The sequence below is a fragment of the Scomber scombrus genome, chromosome 23 (assembly GCF_963691925.1).
Source record: "Scomber scombrus chromosome 23, fScoSco1.1, whole genome shotgun sequence".
NCBI classification, from domain to species: domain Eukaryota; kingdom Metazoa; phylum Chordata; class Actinopteri; order Scombriformes; family Scombridae; genus Scomber; species Scomber scombrus.
Window position 1 is genome coordinate 16,206,800 of NC_084992.1, and position 19,657 is coordinate 16,226,456.

Consider the following 19,657-nt stretch of genomic DNA (forward strand, 5'->3'; position numbering starts at 1 on the left):
CTCCTTTTCCAATATGCAACCTTTTCCTCTTTTGTTCCACAATAGTCACGAATATTTGGGCTATGCTTCCAGTAACTGCAGATAAGATTTAACTAACTCCCTAATGATCCTGTGCACATATTTCACTGAACTGTACTTTTTGTTTATTTTCCTTCTCTTTAGAATCCTGCCATCCACCAGCGACCGTTTCCTGTTGAAGAACCTGGCTTCGGGAGTGGACTATAACTTGTGCGTGCTGGCCATTTTTGATGACACAGTCACATCATTAGCAGCAACAAAAGTCCTGGGCTGTACCACATTCTCCACCAAGGATGTTTACCCAGCGTGCCGCTCTCTCCAAGCCCACTTCCTGGGAGGGACACTCACTATTTTGGTTGGTGGCGTTGTTGTGGTCACCCTACTCGTGTTTACTGTGGCGCTAATGGTTCGCCACCGAGTGTGCAACCATGGCGACCACATGATATGTCACAACAGCAACACAGAGGCAGGAGGCGGGGCCTGCTGTCAAGGAGGAGGTGTAGGGTCGGGGGACAAAGGGGGGGAACAGTAGTGGATGCTACCAATCAAATGGTTCAGGGGACATGATGATGGTGGTCCTACCCAATGGTCTGCCTACCAAGAGAGGTGGGGAGAAGGAGAAGGAGAAGGACAAGGACAAGGACAAAGACAAGGAAAAGAAGAAGGAAGCAGCCGATTCTGCTTCCTCTCTGCCTCCGAAACTCCCTCCAAAGCCCAGGCCCAAACCTAAAGTCAACCTGGAGCAGTTTCTTTCAGCTGGGGGAGTGGTTTCTACAATGGCGGGGACAGGAGGGGAGATGGCTTTGGTGGTGAGACAGAGGAAGCTGGAGAAGGCGCCGCCATACACCCCAGAAAGTGACAGAACTCCCCTCTACTACTCCCCTTCCCCTCCATCCACCCTGCCCCGTCAGTCTCGCTCCAGGGAACGCCCAAGACCCCGTCTGGAGCGAGAACTGACCAATCGTGCCAGTTTCTCTCTGGCTGCACCCCTGAGAGACTCAGATCTCTTGGACTGGAGAATCCCTCCTAGAGGCAGAGACAAATGGAACTCCTCTCAGGCTTATCAGAGCCCTGTATCCCCTCTAAATCCTAGCTGTGGGACAGTTAGTAAACGGCGGCACTCACTGGATATGGGCTCCTCCGTCGCCTTAGCGACTGATGCAGCAGCGACTGTTGCCAAGCGCTATGGTGCTGTCAGTTACGCCAAGCGGCTGAGCGTGATCTGGACGAGGCGGAGCCAGTCACTTCATGGAATGCTGGTGCAGTGCTCATCTACGACAAGCACGACTTCCTCGACAACGAGTGACGAGACCGAAAACGGCGGCGGATATGGAGCCCATTGTCAGTTACAACGGGGATACATCCACGCTTACAACACCACCAACTCCAACTCTAACACCGGGATCACTACTGGGAAGGGGAGCAGTGTAAAAGACAGGGGGAGGGAGAAGGGAAAGGATGGAAGGAGTGCTGAAGAACTGGAAGAAAGTGTTGTGTAGTTCGAGGTAGAAAGAAATATAAAGAAAGTTAAGAGGGATAAAGGGTTCTAAAAGAGTACAGTTGAATGGGATTTGAACAGGGCTAAGAGGTGGAGATAGTGGGAAAAAACGAAAAAGCCAGAAAGGGAAGATGAAGTGATTTGTGAGGGAAGGTTGTGAGTTCAGAGGGAGAAGGAAGAGTAAAATGACTTGTACAGTCCTTGATTAGCCAGGGGAGAAGTCAAGAAAAATGGAGAGGAGACAAGAGAGTGTACCTGGAAGTGAGGTGAAGATTCTTAACAGGCTCTCGTTAGCTGACCCGAAGGCTTACGGGCAAGGGAATAAGTGGGGAGAAAGATGTGACAGCAAAAGGGGGTGAAATATAACGGGACAGTTTTAAAAATGTCTTTAAATACTTGAGGTTGAGCTCACGCACAAGATAGAAAAGAAAGTAGTAACAAAAGAAATATAACTAAAATCTAGACAGAGCGACAATTGTATGAACAGACTATGTGAGTGATATATATAGACGTAAAGAGAAGGAGAGACATAATCAAAGAAGGGAAAACATCAATAGACAAACAGAACAAAGGTTATATAGCAGAGACGGAGATAGTGTGAGCTCAGCATGGATCTCAGTAAAGCCTATACACTAATAGAAGCAGACTCTTGCTAACACTTCAACTCTCCAGAGTTCCAGCCCCCACAACACAAGGGTTTACACTGGATCAAAAACAACTACACTATCCGTAATACTGGAGAAACACTCCTCTTGGACAAAAACACAACCGTAAAAAAAAGAAAAAGAAAAAAGATTTGGACGACATAGCTCACTCTGCTTTGTCATCTTGTTTGGTTTTTTTTGGACTCCAAAACGGATGCCAATTTTGAAACTCTTTTCCAAAACACAATGAATGTGACTTTTATGTGTCCTCTGTGGCTGCTCAATGATTTTGGCTTGCCGTGCCTGCGGATTATGGGAGCATAAATACAGAGCTGTGTGCATTGGACATGATCAATCGATATGAGCTGGATAGAGCGAGTGGAGCACAGACATTATTAAAAGAAAGACATTGGGATTACAATGGAGTTGATGCGTATTACAAAATGAAGGAGAAGGGGGTGTATGGGGGAAACATGTGCGTGTGTGCATTTCTGAAAGATGTGATCATTTTGGATGTGTGATGATAGGACCAAACACATGAATAATGCTAATGGGTGCATAAGTATGCATGCCTTGATGGGTCAGGGACAAGATGCGATGTATGTGTGCCTGTGTGTGTGTGTGTGAGTGTGTGTGATCGAGTGCGCACATGTATATGAATGTTTGTGAGGGGCAATCCAGTCAACCAGACAGACTCAACCATTACTGTTTTAGAAGTTGTTCCGCTTTCTGAACATGCTGTAAAAAAAAAAAAGAAAGACCTAAAAGTAAAAGATTAGACAAGGTCTTAAGGATCACTGAAAATGAAGTAAGAGTAAAGTGTTAAAAGACATTTTACCAAAACCTGAATTAATTACAATTTGTGCAGCTTGGTCAGAAAGCGACTACTTAAAAATTCATTTTTGAGATTTGAGACTCCTTTGTGCCACATGGATTCATGTTTAATCCAAACAGTGAATGTTTTCTGAAAGGAACCAGTTAAAAGACAGAGCCACTATGAAAGCCAATAACCTTTAGGAAGTGTTCATTAGAAGACTTTGTGAAACGTGTAATAGGACGACTGATCCACTGGCACAGACCACAGAGACTCCTAACTTTCATCAAAAAGAAAAAAAAATGAAGAGAAAAACTTGAAAGTACATATATATATAGTATATATATAAAATGATGTTACTTGTCGCACCATGTGTTTCTGTTTTTCAAAGTTTTCTGGGGGGTGATGTTAGGATCGAATACAAAATACAAAATGTGTGATTTTTTGTTTTACACAAAAAATCTTCATGATTAGAGCAGAAAATGTTGATGACAACTAAGCAGAAAAATAAAAATAAAAACAGATACTGAAGAAGCACACACACACAGCACATAACAAACAAACTGGAAAGCACATACACACACACACACACACACACACACCCCAGAACACAGATACATGTAAACAGATGCCTATAAAACAGAGCCAATTACATTAATAATGATGACTTTTAACCATTACTGTTGTTTCCTTTTTGTTTTTATTTCATTTTGCCAAAGTCAATATTGTTCTCTGGACTTGATATAAATAATAAAAATTACATGTATGGAACAGAGACTGACTCATTAACACAAGGAACCTTAGGTGTTGTGTTTGTGTGTTTTTAAAATGTACTTTCAATGTGTTTTTGAATCTGTTTTGATGAAAATGTTTGAGCTCAGGGCAGCTCATGGGTGGGTGGGTGGGTGGGTGTGTGAGGGAGAGACAAACACAATGTGGTCAGACCACAATCTATTACCAGGCTGGATAAAATATGCTTTGACCACAGAAGGATCAACTGGGACTGTGTGTGTGTGTGTGTGTGTGTGTGTGTGTGTGTGTGTGTGTGTGTGTGTGTGTGTGTGTGTGTGTGTGTGTGTGTGTGTGTGTGTGTGTGTGTGTGTGTGTGTGCGTGTGTGTGCAGAAAAACATGTTTTTTACTTCAAAAATCACTTCAGTCTGCAGAGTTGATCAAAAGGCAAGGATGATGTTACCCTTCTTGAGGTAATTTGGAACAGCATATAAGATGTAGAAAAGTTGAGTTGAGAAAAACATTGCATGAAAGAGAAGCAAACAGTGAAAGAAGTTCCAGGGAGGGATACAAATGAATTTAGAAAGACAAAAACATCCAAGTAAACAAAGATCTGATTTGATACGACACCATAGTGGAGAGAGAGCTGAAGTGACAACAAACAGATTGAGAGCAGCAACTAAAAGCTGTCAGACTAATGGATCATGATTCTGATGCTTTGTTATTATCAACTGTATCTGCAGGCTTTAGAAAGTCTAATGTAAGAATTACAAACCTACTTCAGTTCTCCCTGCAATTGAGTTTTAATACTTAATTTAGCAGCAAAGCAAAGATGTGAGCTTGCAATGATCTGCAACTGAACACAGCTAATTACACTTCTAAAAATATAAATGAGCAGATGAAAAGGACAGCACTGAGGTGGAAAACATGAACTAGCAAACCAAGACTTCCATTCATGTATTCATTTTCTTTCTACCTGTCACATTGACAACAGATGAAGCAAGGCAGCCACGTCACTGAGTTCCTCCTGGGATATACCTGACTAGATGTAGTATGATGTACCCAGCATTCCTCCACTAGGAGGCGTATGGGAGTGGTTAAATGCTGAAAAGAGCTGCAGACTGGGGTTTTCATTCTAAAATGGATGACTACAAAAACACTTTAAATAAAATTACTATTTAATGTGAGAGTGAAAAAGATTTACTTAAGGAAAATAAAGCCACACATCATACAGGAAGGCAAAAAGAGAAAAAGAGAGTTAGGAAAGCCAGACAATCTTTTTTTTTAAATGCCCTTCATCGTATTCCGTGTTTTTTATCTACCTCTCCTCTTGCATGTTTTCATTTTCTATTTAACTACAGCATTTGCAGACACTGCTAAATGCCCAAGATGGAAGTAGTGTGTGAAAGACCCAGAGAGAAGGGGGGGGGGGGGTATGAGACTGCTGACACACCTAGAGATGGACAAATAGATGATGATGAGCAAGGGAAAGAGGGAGAGATATGAGCGAGAGGGGAGGTCATTGTGTTTCAGTGTGTGCTGGTGTGCATATGCCTGTGAGTACCTCTGCATATATCCATGGCTTGTTTCCGAATGTGTGTGTGTGTGTGTGTGTGTGTGTGTGTGTGTGTGTGTGTTTGTGTGTGTGTGTGTGTGTGTGTTTGTGTGTGTGTGTGTTTGTGTGTGTGTGTGTGTGTGTGTGTGTGTGTGTGTGTGTGGGGGGGGGGGGGGGGGGGGGGATAGACAAACACAATGTGGTCAGAGTGTGTGCATTGGTGATTTTTTGTCACATAAGAACTTACCACAATTTATTACCAGGCAGGATAAAAGATGCTTTAACCGCAGAGGGACTGCATAAATGGTGTGGGTGTGTGTGCGTGTGTAAAGGGTTAATTTGCTCTCTTGCTTCTTTAGCTTCAAACATTAGACATTGCCAGAATAGTAGACCAGCATCCTAATTTGAGACCATGAACAGTGAGACTAGAGGAAATAAACAACTGAGAGAAGACAGAAAATGTGTGTTTGTGTGGATGTCGGGTTAGAGGGCAATATGGTTTGAAGCTCATAAGTGGCCACATTAAAAGCAGGGCCGAATCTGTGCGATAGTCACCTTTGAGAAACAGTGTGTGTGTGTGGGCCTGTGTATGTGTACTAATGTGTGACGGGCAATAACAACACAACACATCCCCTCCCACTGCTTTCTTTGCCAAAGGCAAAACCCTGGCCTAATTTGACTAATTATAAAATGCTGAGTAACGTACAAACTAACACACACACACACACACACACACACACACACACACACACACACACACACACACACACACACACACACACACACACACACACACACACACACACACACACACACACACACACACACACACACACACACACACACACACACACACACACACACACACACACAAGGACACAATGCTTTTCTACATGCCACAAGATAACCTTATGGCAGTAGGATTGGCATATTTCTCCATGCACATGTGTGTGTGTATGCTTGCCTGCCTTTAACCAATCTTCCTCTGACATGTGCTGTTATGATCAAGGGGGTGATGCATTTCCCTGCAGTATGCTGGAGTAACTGCTGACTTAGGATGCATCAGACCTCAGCACTTTCTGCACTAGAAACCAGTTAGACAAATTCTGCAACATGTTACACTGTGCTATGAAAGAAACAGTATATCTGCTAGGGGTTTGCATCTCTCCAATATAAGACGATACAATACGTATCTAGATACATGGGGATGATACATTTTTAAATGGAATGATCCGGTACGATTCAATTTGGTATGATTGGATGGCATATGAAGCAATCTGATACAGTTCTTTGTTTAAAGTAGACATTAATTTTATATATACATTACCATAAGTCAATCCTATAAATGTGGCATTGCTTACCGTCAAATAGTTTATTTTATTACTTTTGACATGTATGAGTTCAGAACCATGTCATTGTGTTTATTATTGTAATATATTGAAAACAAACTTAATATTCAATCTTCACAATTGGCACAAATTAGAGCCAAAGAAACTAGTAAAGAAGGTGAAAGAAATAAAACATTTGGAGAGTTCTGTGTAGGCTCAGATCAGAGAACAATGAGCCTGCTACTGAGGAGGAAAATTATAATAACACAATTTCAAGTTATCCCTTGCCTAATTTTGTAATGTCATAAGCGCTTGAGCCAACACAAGAGAGTTATGGCAACAGCAACAATAAAGGTCTGTCCACACCAAGAACTATAACTAGGATGATAACTATAAATATATAGTTTGAACTCAAGTGGATGGTGGAATAAACACAACAACTATGACAATGACAGTGGAAAACGATGTTGTTGGGTCACTTTCAGAGCGATTTGATTAATGATAAAAACACTCACAGCCAATCAAAATCCTTCCCCTAAACTCTGCATCCAGCCTGACATTTACAGTAAAACTTCAAAGCCTGCAAATATCATTTTAATTTTGGACACTGACAGATGACTATTTATTTGATGCAGCTTTGCTCCTTTCTCACCACGGACTGACACGCTGTTAATTGGAGCAGGATGACTCCCAGAGGTGATTTATTTAGATAGGTTTGTCTCTCTTTATTATACAAAGATGCTGGAACTTTGTTCACTATTATAATGTGAAAAACAACAAAGTTAGTGGATCTTTTAGACTTCAGCTCTGTGCTCATACCGTTACTGCTACAGTGGTGCACTTTTACACATCGGGCTTCAACATCTGCTGCTGTCGGTTGGGTCAGTTTGGTCTGTAAATACTGAAACATCACAGAAACTAGTGTCCCGAAATACTTCTGAGCGACATACTGAATCCTGTCTCTGAACTCTTCAGGTTTTCTTTTATTTCTCTGTACAACGTACAGCAGAAACATCAATAATCAATTTTCTTCAGCTGCAGATGCAGCTGGAACGCGCAGCGCGTGCTTGACACTGCTGTTTAGAGGACGTTATAGTTCATTGTGTGGATGCTCACATCGTTGTCATTACAGTTAGTGCTCTTTTGCACTCTTTATTATTGCAACCGTTTTATCTAGTGCTATCTTAACATTACTGCGACAAGTCTTGTGAGAGTTTTGAAAGAGAGAGAGGGAGCGAGAGAGAAAGAGATGAGAGAGAGAGATGGCTGTAGACACTGAAGGAGCTTTCAACAGCATAGCAAATACATTAAACCCATTCATAACTTTGTAATCAGGCCATCGGCCGGTTCATGGTACATTTAGATCAATCCAGGGGTCTGTGTATTGATGCACTTGCATCTTTTAAATTAAAAATGATTTCTGATTCATATTGGTTATTTGTTACACCCCTAATATTTGCACATTCAAAGGTACTCAGAACATCACATCAAATGATGACAACAAACCAACAACATTTTTTTTATAAGTAACTCTTTTCATTCAGGCCTTTAAGCAGTAACAAAGAGTCCAACACAGCTGAATAAAATTGACATTTTAACTTAGAGGGACAACTCCACTGAGAAGATGTACTTGTAATACTGTAAAAGGATATAATCAAACACACTAACATATTAAAGGCCATATGTAATAAAGGAGACGCAGTTTAAGATCTCATGTTAAATGCTTTGATGTTCCATATAGTTAAATATTCAGTTCATCAATAGCTGTATGTTGTTGTGAACATTGTAAAAGTTTCTCTAACTAACCTTTATCGTAGGAATGTAAAATGAAATGTGTCTGCTCACAAAAGCTTCAAATATGCACGTAATGCTTTAATGTAGTAGCTTTAGGTGAAATTGTATATTGAATGTGAAGTTATATGACAGTGTGAGATAGTTTAATTCCAAGCAACTAATATCTACAAAAATAAAGCATTATTTTGAATCATGACCCTAAATTAAGCATTTTACAGTGGGAAAAAAGCCTTGCTCTATAATGACAGTTCTTTTACCATATGTGCATGTCATCTGGGTATAAGCAAACTGCCGCTGTGCCATTTTATTTTGTCACATTGAAATTGGGGAACATGGCAGAAAACCATTACATGACAGTAGATTTAGAGATTCAATTTTCAGACTTTTGCCTGTATAATGAAATGCTGATTCATCATTTTTATCCCCTCTTGTCTCTGGAGCTGACAGCTCTGATTCTCTACGTCCCTGTATGAGCTAATGAACCCTCATATATCACTGCTGTTTGTTCTTTATATTCTGTCTGTAATGCAGTGCCATCACTAGCTACCATTTTTATAGGAATCTTCAAATTAACATCCTACTCTGAACGTTCAACATATAGAATCCATAACAAGCCTGACACTAATCGCCATTTCTGTCTAGTATTTAATTATTTTTTCTGTTTGCAAGTATGGTTAACAAGACTTGAGGGAAATGAGGCTTAGATGATGACTACAGATTGTCAGGAGAGCTAATAATGAAGGTTGATAGCTAAAGTATGGCTGTATTGAACATGAACAGTAAACACTGTCGACCCAACTGTAACTATCAGATTTGAAGGCATGTCATTATTTCAGTGTCACTCCTCAGCAACTTAGCACAGCATGGTGAGGATGACAGAGAAAAATAGAGACAGGAAAGAGGATTTAAAGATGAGGAGATAGAAGTAGAGCGATAACCGAAGAGAGGTAGATAAAGAGATTGATTGGAGATAGGAGAGCAAAGAGAGGGGGGAGAAATGGGAGTTGCAGCAAATGGGGAAATCGACCAAGAGAGTTAGGTGGAGAACTAGGCTACAACAGCAACAGATGGAAGGAAAATAATCATTTGCATCCCCATCTCTTGTGCTACAGGGGATCAGCTTTTATCCTGATCATTTAAAAAAAAAATAAAAAAAATAACTAGAAATACTGAAAGATGGTGAATTGGAGGCAGGCTTCTGATTGGTGTAAAACTGACTATTAGCGACTTGACACAGAGACACAGTCTCAGCTACAGTGTGGTGTGTTTGATTACTCCAAGGTAGCAGAGTTAATTTGATAATGACATGCTACACAGAGCACCTTGAAGGAACAGATGTGAGAATAGATAGAGGAGTAAGAGATGAGAGAAGTGAAAGAGACAAAGAGAGAAGACAAAGGAGGAGAAACAATGTTCATCCTGGAGAAGTGCTAAAATGATAGAAGACTCAGCCTTGTGCAAAGGCTTCACCTTCATGAATCATTTCCTTTCTTTTTTATTCTCTCTGCAAACTCTCTCCCTCTGCCTCCCTCTCACACTGTCTTACCACAATCTTTAATTTATCCCTCTATCTAATTTGCGCTCTTCTTCACCTCCAATGACTTCTTATTCAGTCTTTTGTTCAGTGCATTCCCTCCTAATCTTCACTTCTCTCTGACCTTCCTGCCCTCTCGTGCTACTTTGTTCGCATCTTTTATTGTTTTGCTAGTTCGCTCGAGCTGCCTTTCACTCGTTTTGTTCTGCTCTCCTGACTGGAAGAACATATTCTTTGCCTTTTGGTGTCGGCTTCCCTAGAAGAATATTAAGCTTATTTTCTAATCTCCTTGTGTCCTTTCCTCCCTTTAACTCCTTTTCCCATATAATTTTAATATGCCTCTTGCCGTCACTCCACATTTCTGCTACTATATCAGTGCCCCCACCAACCCACTCACACATTTTAATATTAAAATTATTCTCTCTGCTTTTACCATTGCACTCAAATAAGATTTGGCATTTCATTTTTGCCCATCTGTCCTTGTCCCTCTCCATTTTATTCTTTTTAATAATTTTCTCCATATTTTCCAACTTTTCCTCCCATTTCTCATCCGTTGACGTAGCAAAAGTTTTGCACTCCTTGGTTGGACTATCTAAACGATTACATGTATAGAAATGTGAGGCAATGCTTATATACATTTAAAAGTCATACATCTAAGTGAGGTCTTTATAGTGAATTAATGTATATTATAATGTACGCAAAAAGTTCTGATTTTAAAACAAAGTGAAACAAACAACAAAATGTCTTCCCATTCAGCAGCCTTCTCTTTCACCTCATTCACACATATTTTCCTCTCTTCTTCCTCTTCAGCTTACTCCCTCATTCAGCCACTGACTAAGAGAACATTTCATCAAGAGACATTGATTACCACACTTCTTTTATTGTCACCTCAGTGACAATCATTCCTCTTTATCCTCTTTCTCTCTTTGAGCACACGTCTAGACTTGAAACATTCTTTTTAAAGTCGTTAAAATGGGCCCTTTAACTGTTATTCATGCTTCTTTTTGCTGGTACTCAGATTTGTCCCACTACTGAGAAAAATAGTCACCCAGGAGCAGAACATACAGTAGAGGTGCCTTTATCCAACGTGCCCTGCACCATTAAGAGTGCACATGTTTTTATCCCAGTTGGAACAGAAACCCTCCAGCAGTATTAGTGTCACCTTACCCTCTAACCTACCTATTGAGCTACTAAAGGAATGGGACCCCCGACTGCGGCAGTGTCAGTAAATGTTTTACCAATTGAGCTACATGAAGTAACCTGTCATTTACACGGCTGAATGGGCAGGATCAGTGGGAGTTGTGGAGTGGTCTACCATTGAAAGAGTATATAGTGTATTGGTAAGAGTTGGATATGGTGGTTATAAAACACCGGGACCCATTCATGACACATTTGTACTTGTATGCAGTGAATTAGTGATGCATGATTAATCGAATCACAATTGCAACTGCGATGTCAGCCTGTGCACTTATATAACCGCAAAAAGAGACTGCGATTCACTTCAATTTAATAAATGTGTGCGTGAGAACATTTGGTCATCTATGCACCATGAGCAGAGATACTGCGAAGACTGCCCTCAGTCTCTGTCTAGTCAATGTCTGTCTAGTAATGATAAACTCATGACACCATTTTGTTTATTATATCACAATCGTAATCGCAGCCCTACAGTGAATCTTAAATAGGTGCCACCACTCAAACAAACACGAACAAATCCAATTTTACCTGCATGGACTGTTGCCACATGGGCAATGGAACAAGCTGAGAAAAAAATCACCTGATGAAGTTGTTATGGTGAACGTATTAGTAAATGTTGTAAAATTACACATCCAGCAGACATGGACCAACATTACTATTCATTTACACATGCCCCTTTATGTTCACCACAAAATCACTTATTTTGCCTGTCTACTGTTTGGTGCTGGATAGGAGGTATACAGCTGGATTATCAGAGCTTTTTCTGCTGAAAAAAGCTGCTTGGAGATGAAGATGATTGGCAGAAAAACAAACCAAACCAAACAAAACAATGAGCCACACTAAAAAACACAAAAAAGTTATACAGAACTATGGGAACTGAAGAGCGATGGGTGATAATTCTCTAATTTGTCACAGTGGGCCATTATAACACACCTGACCCTAATGACTGTGTGGCTTTTAGGATGTAATCAACTGCTAGTAGGTCAGTTTTGAGACGTATCCTTTCCAATTATTATTCAAAGTTAAAGAATTCTTCAATTTTAATGGTAATAATTGAGTGCCCCCTTTTTAAAATTTGAATATACTTGACAGCCAACACGATTTGTTCAAGTGTGTTGTTTTGTATAGAATTAAACTCCCAAAAGCTTTCCAGTTCTCCGGGCCTGTCACTGCTCAAGCAGTTACTGTTCAAGCTTGAAACATTTTTTGTCATCATCACTGTAATTACTACCACCATTGTAAACTGTTGTTTTTCTCTCAAGGTTTAATTCCCACAAATTCCTACACATAATTTGAACATGTTTAAAACTGCAGGGCTCATTTAAGACTGTTTATGACACTTGCATAACACAATTTCTCACTTGCATCAGACACATTTCCTTGAATAGGCACGCAATTTAAGATTAGATTTCCATGGGTATATACCAACTAAAATCATGTTTAAGAAATCAAACAATGTCAGTGACCAAACTAAAGGGGGAAAAAGTATAGAAAGTGGTGTCAGATAGTGAATTTCTTACATGAAGCATATAGCAAGTCAGACATTTTTAACCTGGATTCTACTTTCCATTATATACCCTTGATTCCAGTCTTGCATGGACTTGCATCTTGCCTGTCCTCTCCTCTTGGTCGCTCCCCACTAATTTCAACTGCTTTCCATCTTGCCGCTTATCCAATTTCTGTCCCTTTCCTCAATATGCTCCACTCAGTATTCGCTCACACTGGTCCTATGGTTGTTTGCAGTTGTTTCCTCAACCTCTATCCTTCAATCTCTTTCACCTCTGACAACTTCCTTCATCTACCTTGTGTCTTCTCTTGCAATCGAAGGAGCACATCACTTCGCTGACAGCTTCTCTTAAAGAATCTTGAGCGAGTTGCATCCTCAACTTATATTTTCTCCTCACCCCTCCACCTCTGTAGCTTTCATTCACACAATTTCCTTTCGTTATGCTCCATTTTTTCCCCCTCTCACTTCTTTTATTCCTGAAAACTCCCCTTCACTAATTTTTAGTCCCAGGTGAGATTTTGCCTTTTCCCTCTTTTTTCTTACTTTGCCACAGGGCCTCTCCTGTTCATCATTACTCCTCTCAACATCCCACCCACTGCCCATCTCCTCTTCACTCTCTTTTACCTAGAACAAGAAATGAAAAGGGAGCTTCCTGCCCTCTTCATCATTTTTCACTCCTCATTCTCTCTTTCTTGTCCTCTGTGTGGCGATGCTACCACCTACTTCTCCAACTCATCATCTCCACAGGCTCCCTTCAGACTCCTGATTAGAAGGAAGGAGTGAAATCTTGTAACCCTTCTCATCTTGTGATGTTGTGTGGCTCCTTTTCTGGGAGTGTGACATGTAGGAGACCTTGGTGTGTGTACATGTGTGTAAGAAACATTGAACAGAGAAAGAGATAAATACAGTGGGGTGTCTTCTTTCAGGCTTTCTTGCTGAATGTGATCAATGGGGGTGGGAAGAAAAGAGAGGGTAGGAAAGCAAAAGAGTGCAGAACACAGAAGAAAAGGCAGATGTCATATAGGAAAAAGCAGAAAGATGAAAGGAATGAAGACATACACAGCTACTCGCTGATTTGAGCGACTGTAATAGAACTATTTTGTTTTTAGATCCTCAGATTTTCTACTGTTTGTGTTTGAAACAATTTCTTTAAAACAGCTTACACATTTAACACAGCTAGCTACAAATGTGTTACTCTGAGCTCTGCTAATAAACTGTATTACACACAAAAACTGAAGGTACCCTGTGCACAGCAGTGCTTCTCTCCTGGGTGTCAGCTGGTTCAAGGTAAACCACAGTAGTCCACACGCCAGGATACTAGGAATGACACTATCAGTGAATTACAGCAAAACATAAAGGAACAAACTACACATTTCGCATGTTGCTTCACCATATTCACTTCTGAATTATATACATATATATTCCATTTGCCTTTGTGGCTACTCAATTAGTGACAATAAAACCCCACAGATCCACTCCCATCTCTGAACAAACACCATTTACCAACACTAAAAACCTAAGAGAGTTGTATGTAAATTTCCCCAAATACTAGTGATTCTAACAGCCACATTAATGTTTCAACAAATCTCTAAATGATAGAACACTTTCCTTGTTCCTTGTAGAGGTAGCCAAAGACGATCACACTTCAGGATGTAGCTCCAAAATATGACAAAATAGCAATTATTTTCTACAACTTTGCCCCTGGCCTTAATTCTGATGATTACAGAACAACTGGGATCCAAACTGAGATATAAGTCACACCCATTCACCAAGGTTCCCCAAGACATACAGAAAAGACACCTTAAGGAGCAAATTTGGTTTTAAGGACTCTGCTTCAGAAACAGCTTTAAAGCCATTGGGAGTCTCAGCTGAGCTATAATTGGGACTAACTGCTGACAGAAAGTCTTTTAGCTTTTCAGTTGGACAGCACTGGCCAGTAAGCAATTTAACATTGCTCCTTATCTAGTTATGCCTAAAGGCCAAATGCTGTAGGAGATTATTACTATGAAATATTCAGTGTTTAGCTTCTAGTGGATGTTTCGGACCTTGGTGCGATGTATCCTTGGCGGTGCTAAATGCACCATTCTTCACTGAGTGGAGGCTATACTGAAACTATATTTTAGGGGAAAGAGATACTGTGGTTAGAAGGACATGGAGTGAATATTTGTGTATTGTCAGTTTATATGAAGAGAAATACTGTGTTTATTAGCCAAGTGATTGCATGAGTGTGATCACCAACAGAGAAATTCCTTGGGCAATTTAAATTCAGTTGCATTGCTGTTTCGTTTTCCCCCCTGTCTTTCTCTTTTCTTTTTTTTTTTACACACAAGACCTGTGTTTGGTTGAAAAACTGTAAAATAATTGATGAACCTCTTACTCCAGTGTGTATGGTTCTGTTGTTCTGTATGCTTGTTGCTTTCTTTCTTTGGTCGCCAGCACTTGGCCAACTGAGTTGTGGATGTGCACAACTATTCTTGCAAAATGCATGAAAAGATTTCACTTTGCATTTGGTTCTTTGGTGCGCACCAATACATGTAAGGCGGTCTAAATAATCACTTAACTTTAAGTTAAATATGGCAGAACAAGGTAAAATGAATTAATTTAATGATGTATTACATCAGTACTGCACATTGGAGACACTAAATACTTGTAGACACTCATTCTATAGTGAAGCTTGTCAGAAAAAGATTTATTTTTAGGAATGCCTTTGCTGCAAAAGAAAAACAAATGTGTGAAAATACATTTTCGGGTCTTTTACGCTGACACAATAGCCTGTCATTCATGTCTCTGGAGGTGAGGGCTGTGTTTATAATATCTGCAGCTATGCCAGATACATACTGTCATCTGTTGCATCTTAAGCCACAGCTTAGATATGGTTGTTAAAGATCAAAGTGCTGTCAAACATCCGCAGCATTGAGACTACAAGGGGAACAATGACGCTTTAACAATGCCCTATTGCTTGCCAGCGCCAGCACAAAAGATACAGAAGAAAATATCTTATTTCGATGAAAAATTCTGACTTGCCACATTTCTCAGAACCGCTCTTAGCACTTTTCTCACAGTAGTACACCACATGCTACAGTAAAACAGTTTGCTATTGAGAGAACGAAAACTACTCAACTTGGAATTTAGCTCTCCTAATATAAAAAGATATGAGGTCTCCTGCTACAATTGCAGAAACATCATAGCCAAATATTGGCTTAAGCTTCTGTAATTATAAACTAATCACCATGCAAAATAATTTGCTACTGTGAAGAACTACCTATTTGAAGGAGATCTACTGTGCTTTTCCTTATTTTGGTCACAATTATAATGTTACAATGTTAGATGTTCATATTAAACATGGCCAAAGTGTCAAATAATGAGGTAAACATATGTAGCTGATGTCAGCTTTTGTCAGATTTCTTGATAAGGTCATCTGCTTCAAGCACAAAACGCATTCATTGCTCCACTCCACTGACATTATGGCATCTTCCCATTGTTTTGGGGGGTAGTCACGCCAAGCCATGACTTGAGTCGAGCTGGTATGCTGTGAGTATTTTTGCATTACACAGGAGGTCAAAGTAAAATAAGTTGTTCACATGTTGGAGGTGTGCTGGTCTTCTGCAGCTCTTTATCAAACGTCATCACCAATGTGGCTGTTTCTGCTTGTGCTATTCCCATTATTGCATTATTTCTAATTGATCTGCTGAAAAAAAAGAGCTTCAAATACCTCAATATCTCCATTTTAGAACAGAGTGGGCACATTGGGAGCTGGGCCTTAAAGAGAGGCTGAATTGAGGCGCTGCCTAAAGGGCCAGTATAAAATAAATACATTTTTTGAACTGTGAATCATGCAGAGCTCCGGAATAAAAAATATAAAGCTGGAAATTAGCATAATAGGTCCCCTTTAAGATTGAATTTTGAGAAGTCATTGATCACGATTTGAGCACACTCCAAAGACGTTCAGACGTTTTCAGGTCGCTGCTTTTGTTTTAGAGAAGACACCAGCCTTTGGCTACAATTTTGTGATGCCACCCCAAGTAATTGGGCAAATAAATAATAAATCATGAAGTCATTTTGCAGTGCGCTTATGCATCTTTCTTACAGTAAACAGAATGGCTTGCATCTGAAAAAGACCCTGACATGATTTCAAGCACCAAGGGTTTAGGTCAGTCACCTACATGAACAATAACTGATTAGTCTTTGAAATCTATGCAAGGTTCAGTAAAAGGTGAACTTTAATCAGTCCTATTGTGTCCCATCGCTTGTACAAAATGTGAATAATAAAATATTTATTCTGTAACTGAAAGCAGATGTCACAGCTTGCTCCAATCTGTGAAATGAGTAACAGCAATCATAAGAAAGATTCTGGTATTTTGAGAGAAGAGACTTCTCATATCTCTTGTTGTTGCAGAAGACATTTGGTGGAAATGTACTTAAAGCATATTCACAAATCACAAGCTCACAGATTTCAATTGTGTGTCTCCAAAGGGAATACCTCAAAATAACTGTTTGTGCCATGTGCAATCAAAAGAACAGCAGAGGAAAAACTGTGGGATTAATCCTACCTCAATTGCTTTCCGTTGTCATATAAAGGTAACCTGACGTGCCAGATGATTTTTTACATAGAACCATCTGAGAAGTTGTTTTCGGCTGTTTGGAAAACAGAATGAACTTTCAAAAAAATACTTGGCAGGTGATTGGATGAACAATAAACTCACTGTCTATCAAAATCTTATCCTATGGTCTTACCTTGCAAAGCAACTGGGTTTAAGACATTTGGTCACATGCTTTGGACACAAGCACATAACTTGAAGCCTGACAAGATGGATTCTCACATGATCTCATGAATCTAGCTGCCTGGCAGGGTAAATACAAAAGCAGCAATACTGCCTTTGCAACATACATACACTCTAGTCAATTGTCTATATGTCAGTAAAATGTAAAGCTTTTGCTGAAAGTTAAAACAGTAAGATTCAACCCCAGCATGTCACTCGCCTGCTGGTATACTGCTAGTAATCCCATAATAATGTAGTGAACTGAGTTATTAAACATCTGCAAGGTTTTTCATTCTACAAAAGGACAGCAGCAAGGTCAACACACACACACACACACACAAACACACACACACACACACACCCCTCACCTAACTTTGTAACCTTGCAAGCACTACTTTACACCCACAGAACCATTGACCCTGTTCGCTCTGTGTGCTTGGGGTTCGGTCCTGCTGGATTTGAAAACTAGAATTATTGAGTCTCACAGAAAATAATTGAATCTTCCAACCACACAGATGGCAAGTCAAAAGCTCAGAGGTGGATGTGCTGCAAGTCAACAATCATTTACAGTGCACGGTGTAGTTTATTAGTACGCACACATGATGAATGCAAACGAAAAGGTGCAACAAAAGCAAACCTGTAATGTTCTTGCTCACTCCGCTCACATCAGCCACACACCAAGCAGTGAAAGGTTAGCCAAGATCAACCACCTGCTCCTCTGGCAACACACTGGAGGGTCTATGGACATTACAAATTCAAGCCAACCTTGGCTAGGGTAAAGCTATAAACATTCCTGATTTACATTTAATAAGGAGAGAAACCAAATCAAGAAAGGGAATAGTGCATAGACTGACAAACAAAAATGAAACCATGAGCCGAGAAAAAGTTAAGAAAACTAAACATAAATAATACCTAGAGAATTCTGCTAAAAAAGTGAATGATAGAACAATAAAATGGGAATAGAACAAAAACAGCACAGCCCTTTATCTGCCTGCACAGTCACCATTGTGGTAGTTCAAGTGTATTTTAAATAGAATAAACCCCAACAGTATCACCAACACAGTGCTGTACACCACCCAAAATATCACCGCTTGAACAATGTCATTACACAGTCCACCACTATTCTGGGATGCTCATTGTAGTCTTAAAGTCCTGACTGAACATAATTTTCCCCTTAAAGAACCTGAGAGGAATGAACAAAAGGAGACAATTTGTACTGAAGACCTTTAACCATGTCTACAATATCCTGCCTACACTTATGGAACACACCGCTGGCTTTGATTTGTGGTCTTTACAGTCTGCTGTAACGGTGGCTTATAAGAAGAGTGGAAAGAGTGGTATTTGTTTGAAAATATCCCAGCAATTGGGTTTCTCAATATTCATTCATTCGGTTTCCATAGTGCTTATCCTACAGAGGATCACAGGCCAATCCCAACTGTTAATGGATGAGAGGCAGGGTACACCCTGGACAGGTCATCAGTCCATTACAGGGTTAACATATATAGAAACAGACAACCATTCACACTCACGGGCAATTAGAGTGACCAATTAACCTAAGCTGCATGTATTTGATCTGTGGGAGGAAACCGGAGTACCCGGAGATAATACACGCAGGCACGGTGAGAACATGCTGACTCCACACGGTAGTGCCCCAGCCGACCGGCGGGTTCGACCCCAGAACCCTTGCAGTGAGGAGACAGTCCTAACCACTGTGCCGCCCCATTTCTCAATATTCACAAGTCCTAATTATTGCACACTACACTACATTCATTTAACATCCTGGGTGTAAACAGGGTTGTGAAATCATTAATGTTGCCCACACTCTCACCCAACAGGTATGAATAGAAACCTTTAGATAAACTGCATAGAAGAAAAAGCCTTTAGAGTACTGGTGTGATGTACTGTAGGTACGTTGTTTAATAAATCAAATATGTTTGCATAAAGGGACTAATTTCTACAAATGACATGAATTGAATGGTAGAATGTCGTAGTGTGTTTTCATGTGTATGAAGCATACTTATGGAATAAATGCTAACACATTTTACTGATGACTTCTGTGGTATTATCAATCAATTGATGAGTGGTACTACACATACTGCACTGATATGAAAAGTGTATTTTTCCTCCTTCAGAAGAGAAAAGTAGAGGGGAGAAATGCAGAAGCTAAGATTTAACAACAAGGTAATAACAAAAAGATGAAGTAAACGATATGAGAGGGAATGAGCAGCCAAGAGGGGAAAGGTAAGTGAGTAAGAAAAGAAGAATAAAGCATGCAATTAAC

The 19,657-nt window shown here is 40.1% G+C and overlaps 2 protein-coding genes across 2 annotated transcripts in view; one reads left to right on the plus strand and one right to left on the minus strand.

The window, feature by feature from the left end:
* LOC134005474 (leucine-rich repeat and fibronectin type-III domain-containing protein 4-like) overlaps positions 1 to 1,669 on the plus strand; it is an 18,876-nt gene extending 17,207 nt beyond the window's left edge. Inside the window, 2 exon segments of the mRNA XM_062444381.1 lie at positions 163 to 541; positions 543 to 1,669. Coding sequence (XP_062300365.1) covers positions 163 to 541; positions 543 to 1,517 — 1,354 coding nt within the window. The 3' untranslated portion in view covers positions 1,518 to 1,669.
* The window catches only part of LOC134005473 (pyruvate carboxylase, mitochondrial-like), a 279,864-nt gene that overhangs the window by 112,798 nt on the left and 147,409 nt on the right, over positions 1 to 19,657 (minus strand). The gene's annotated exons all lie outside the window — the stretch shown is intronic.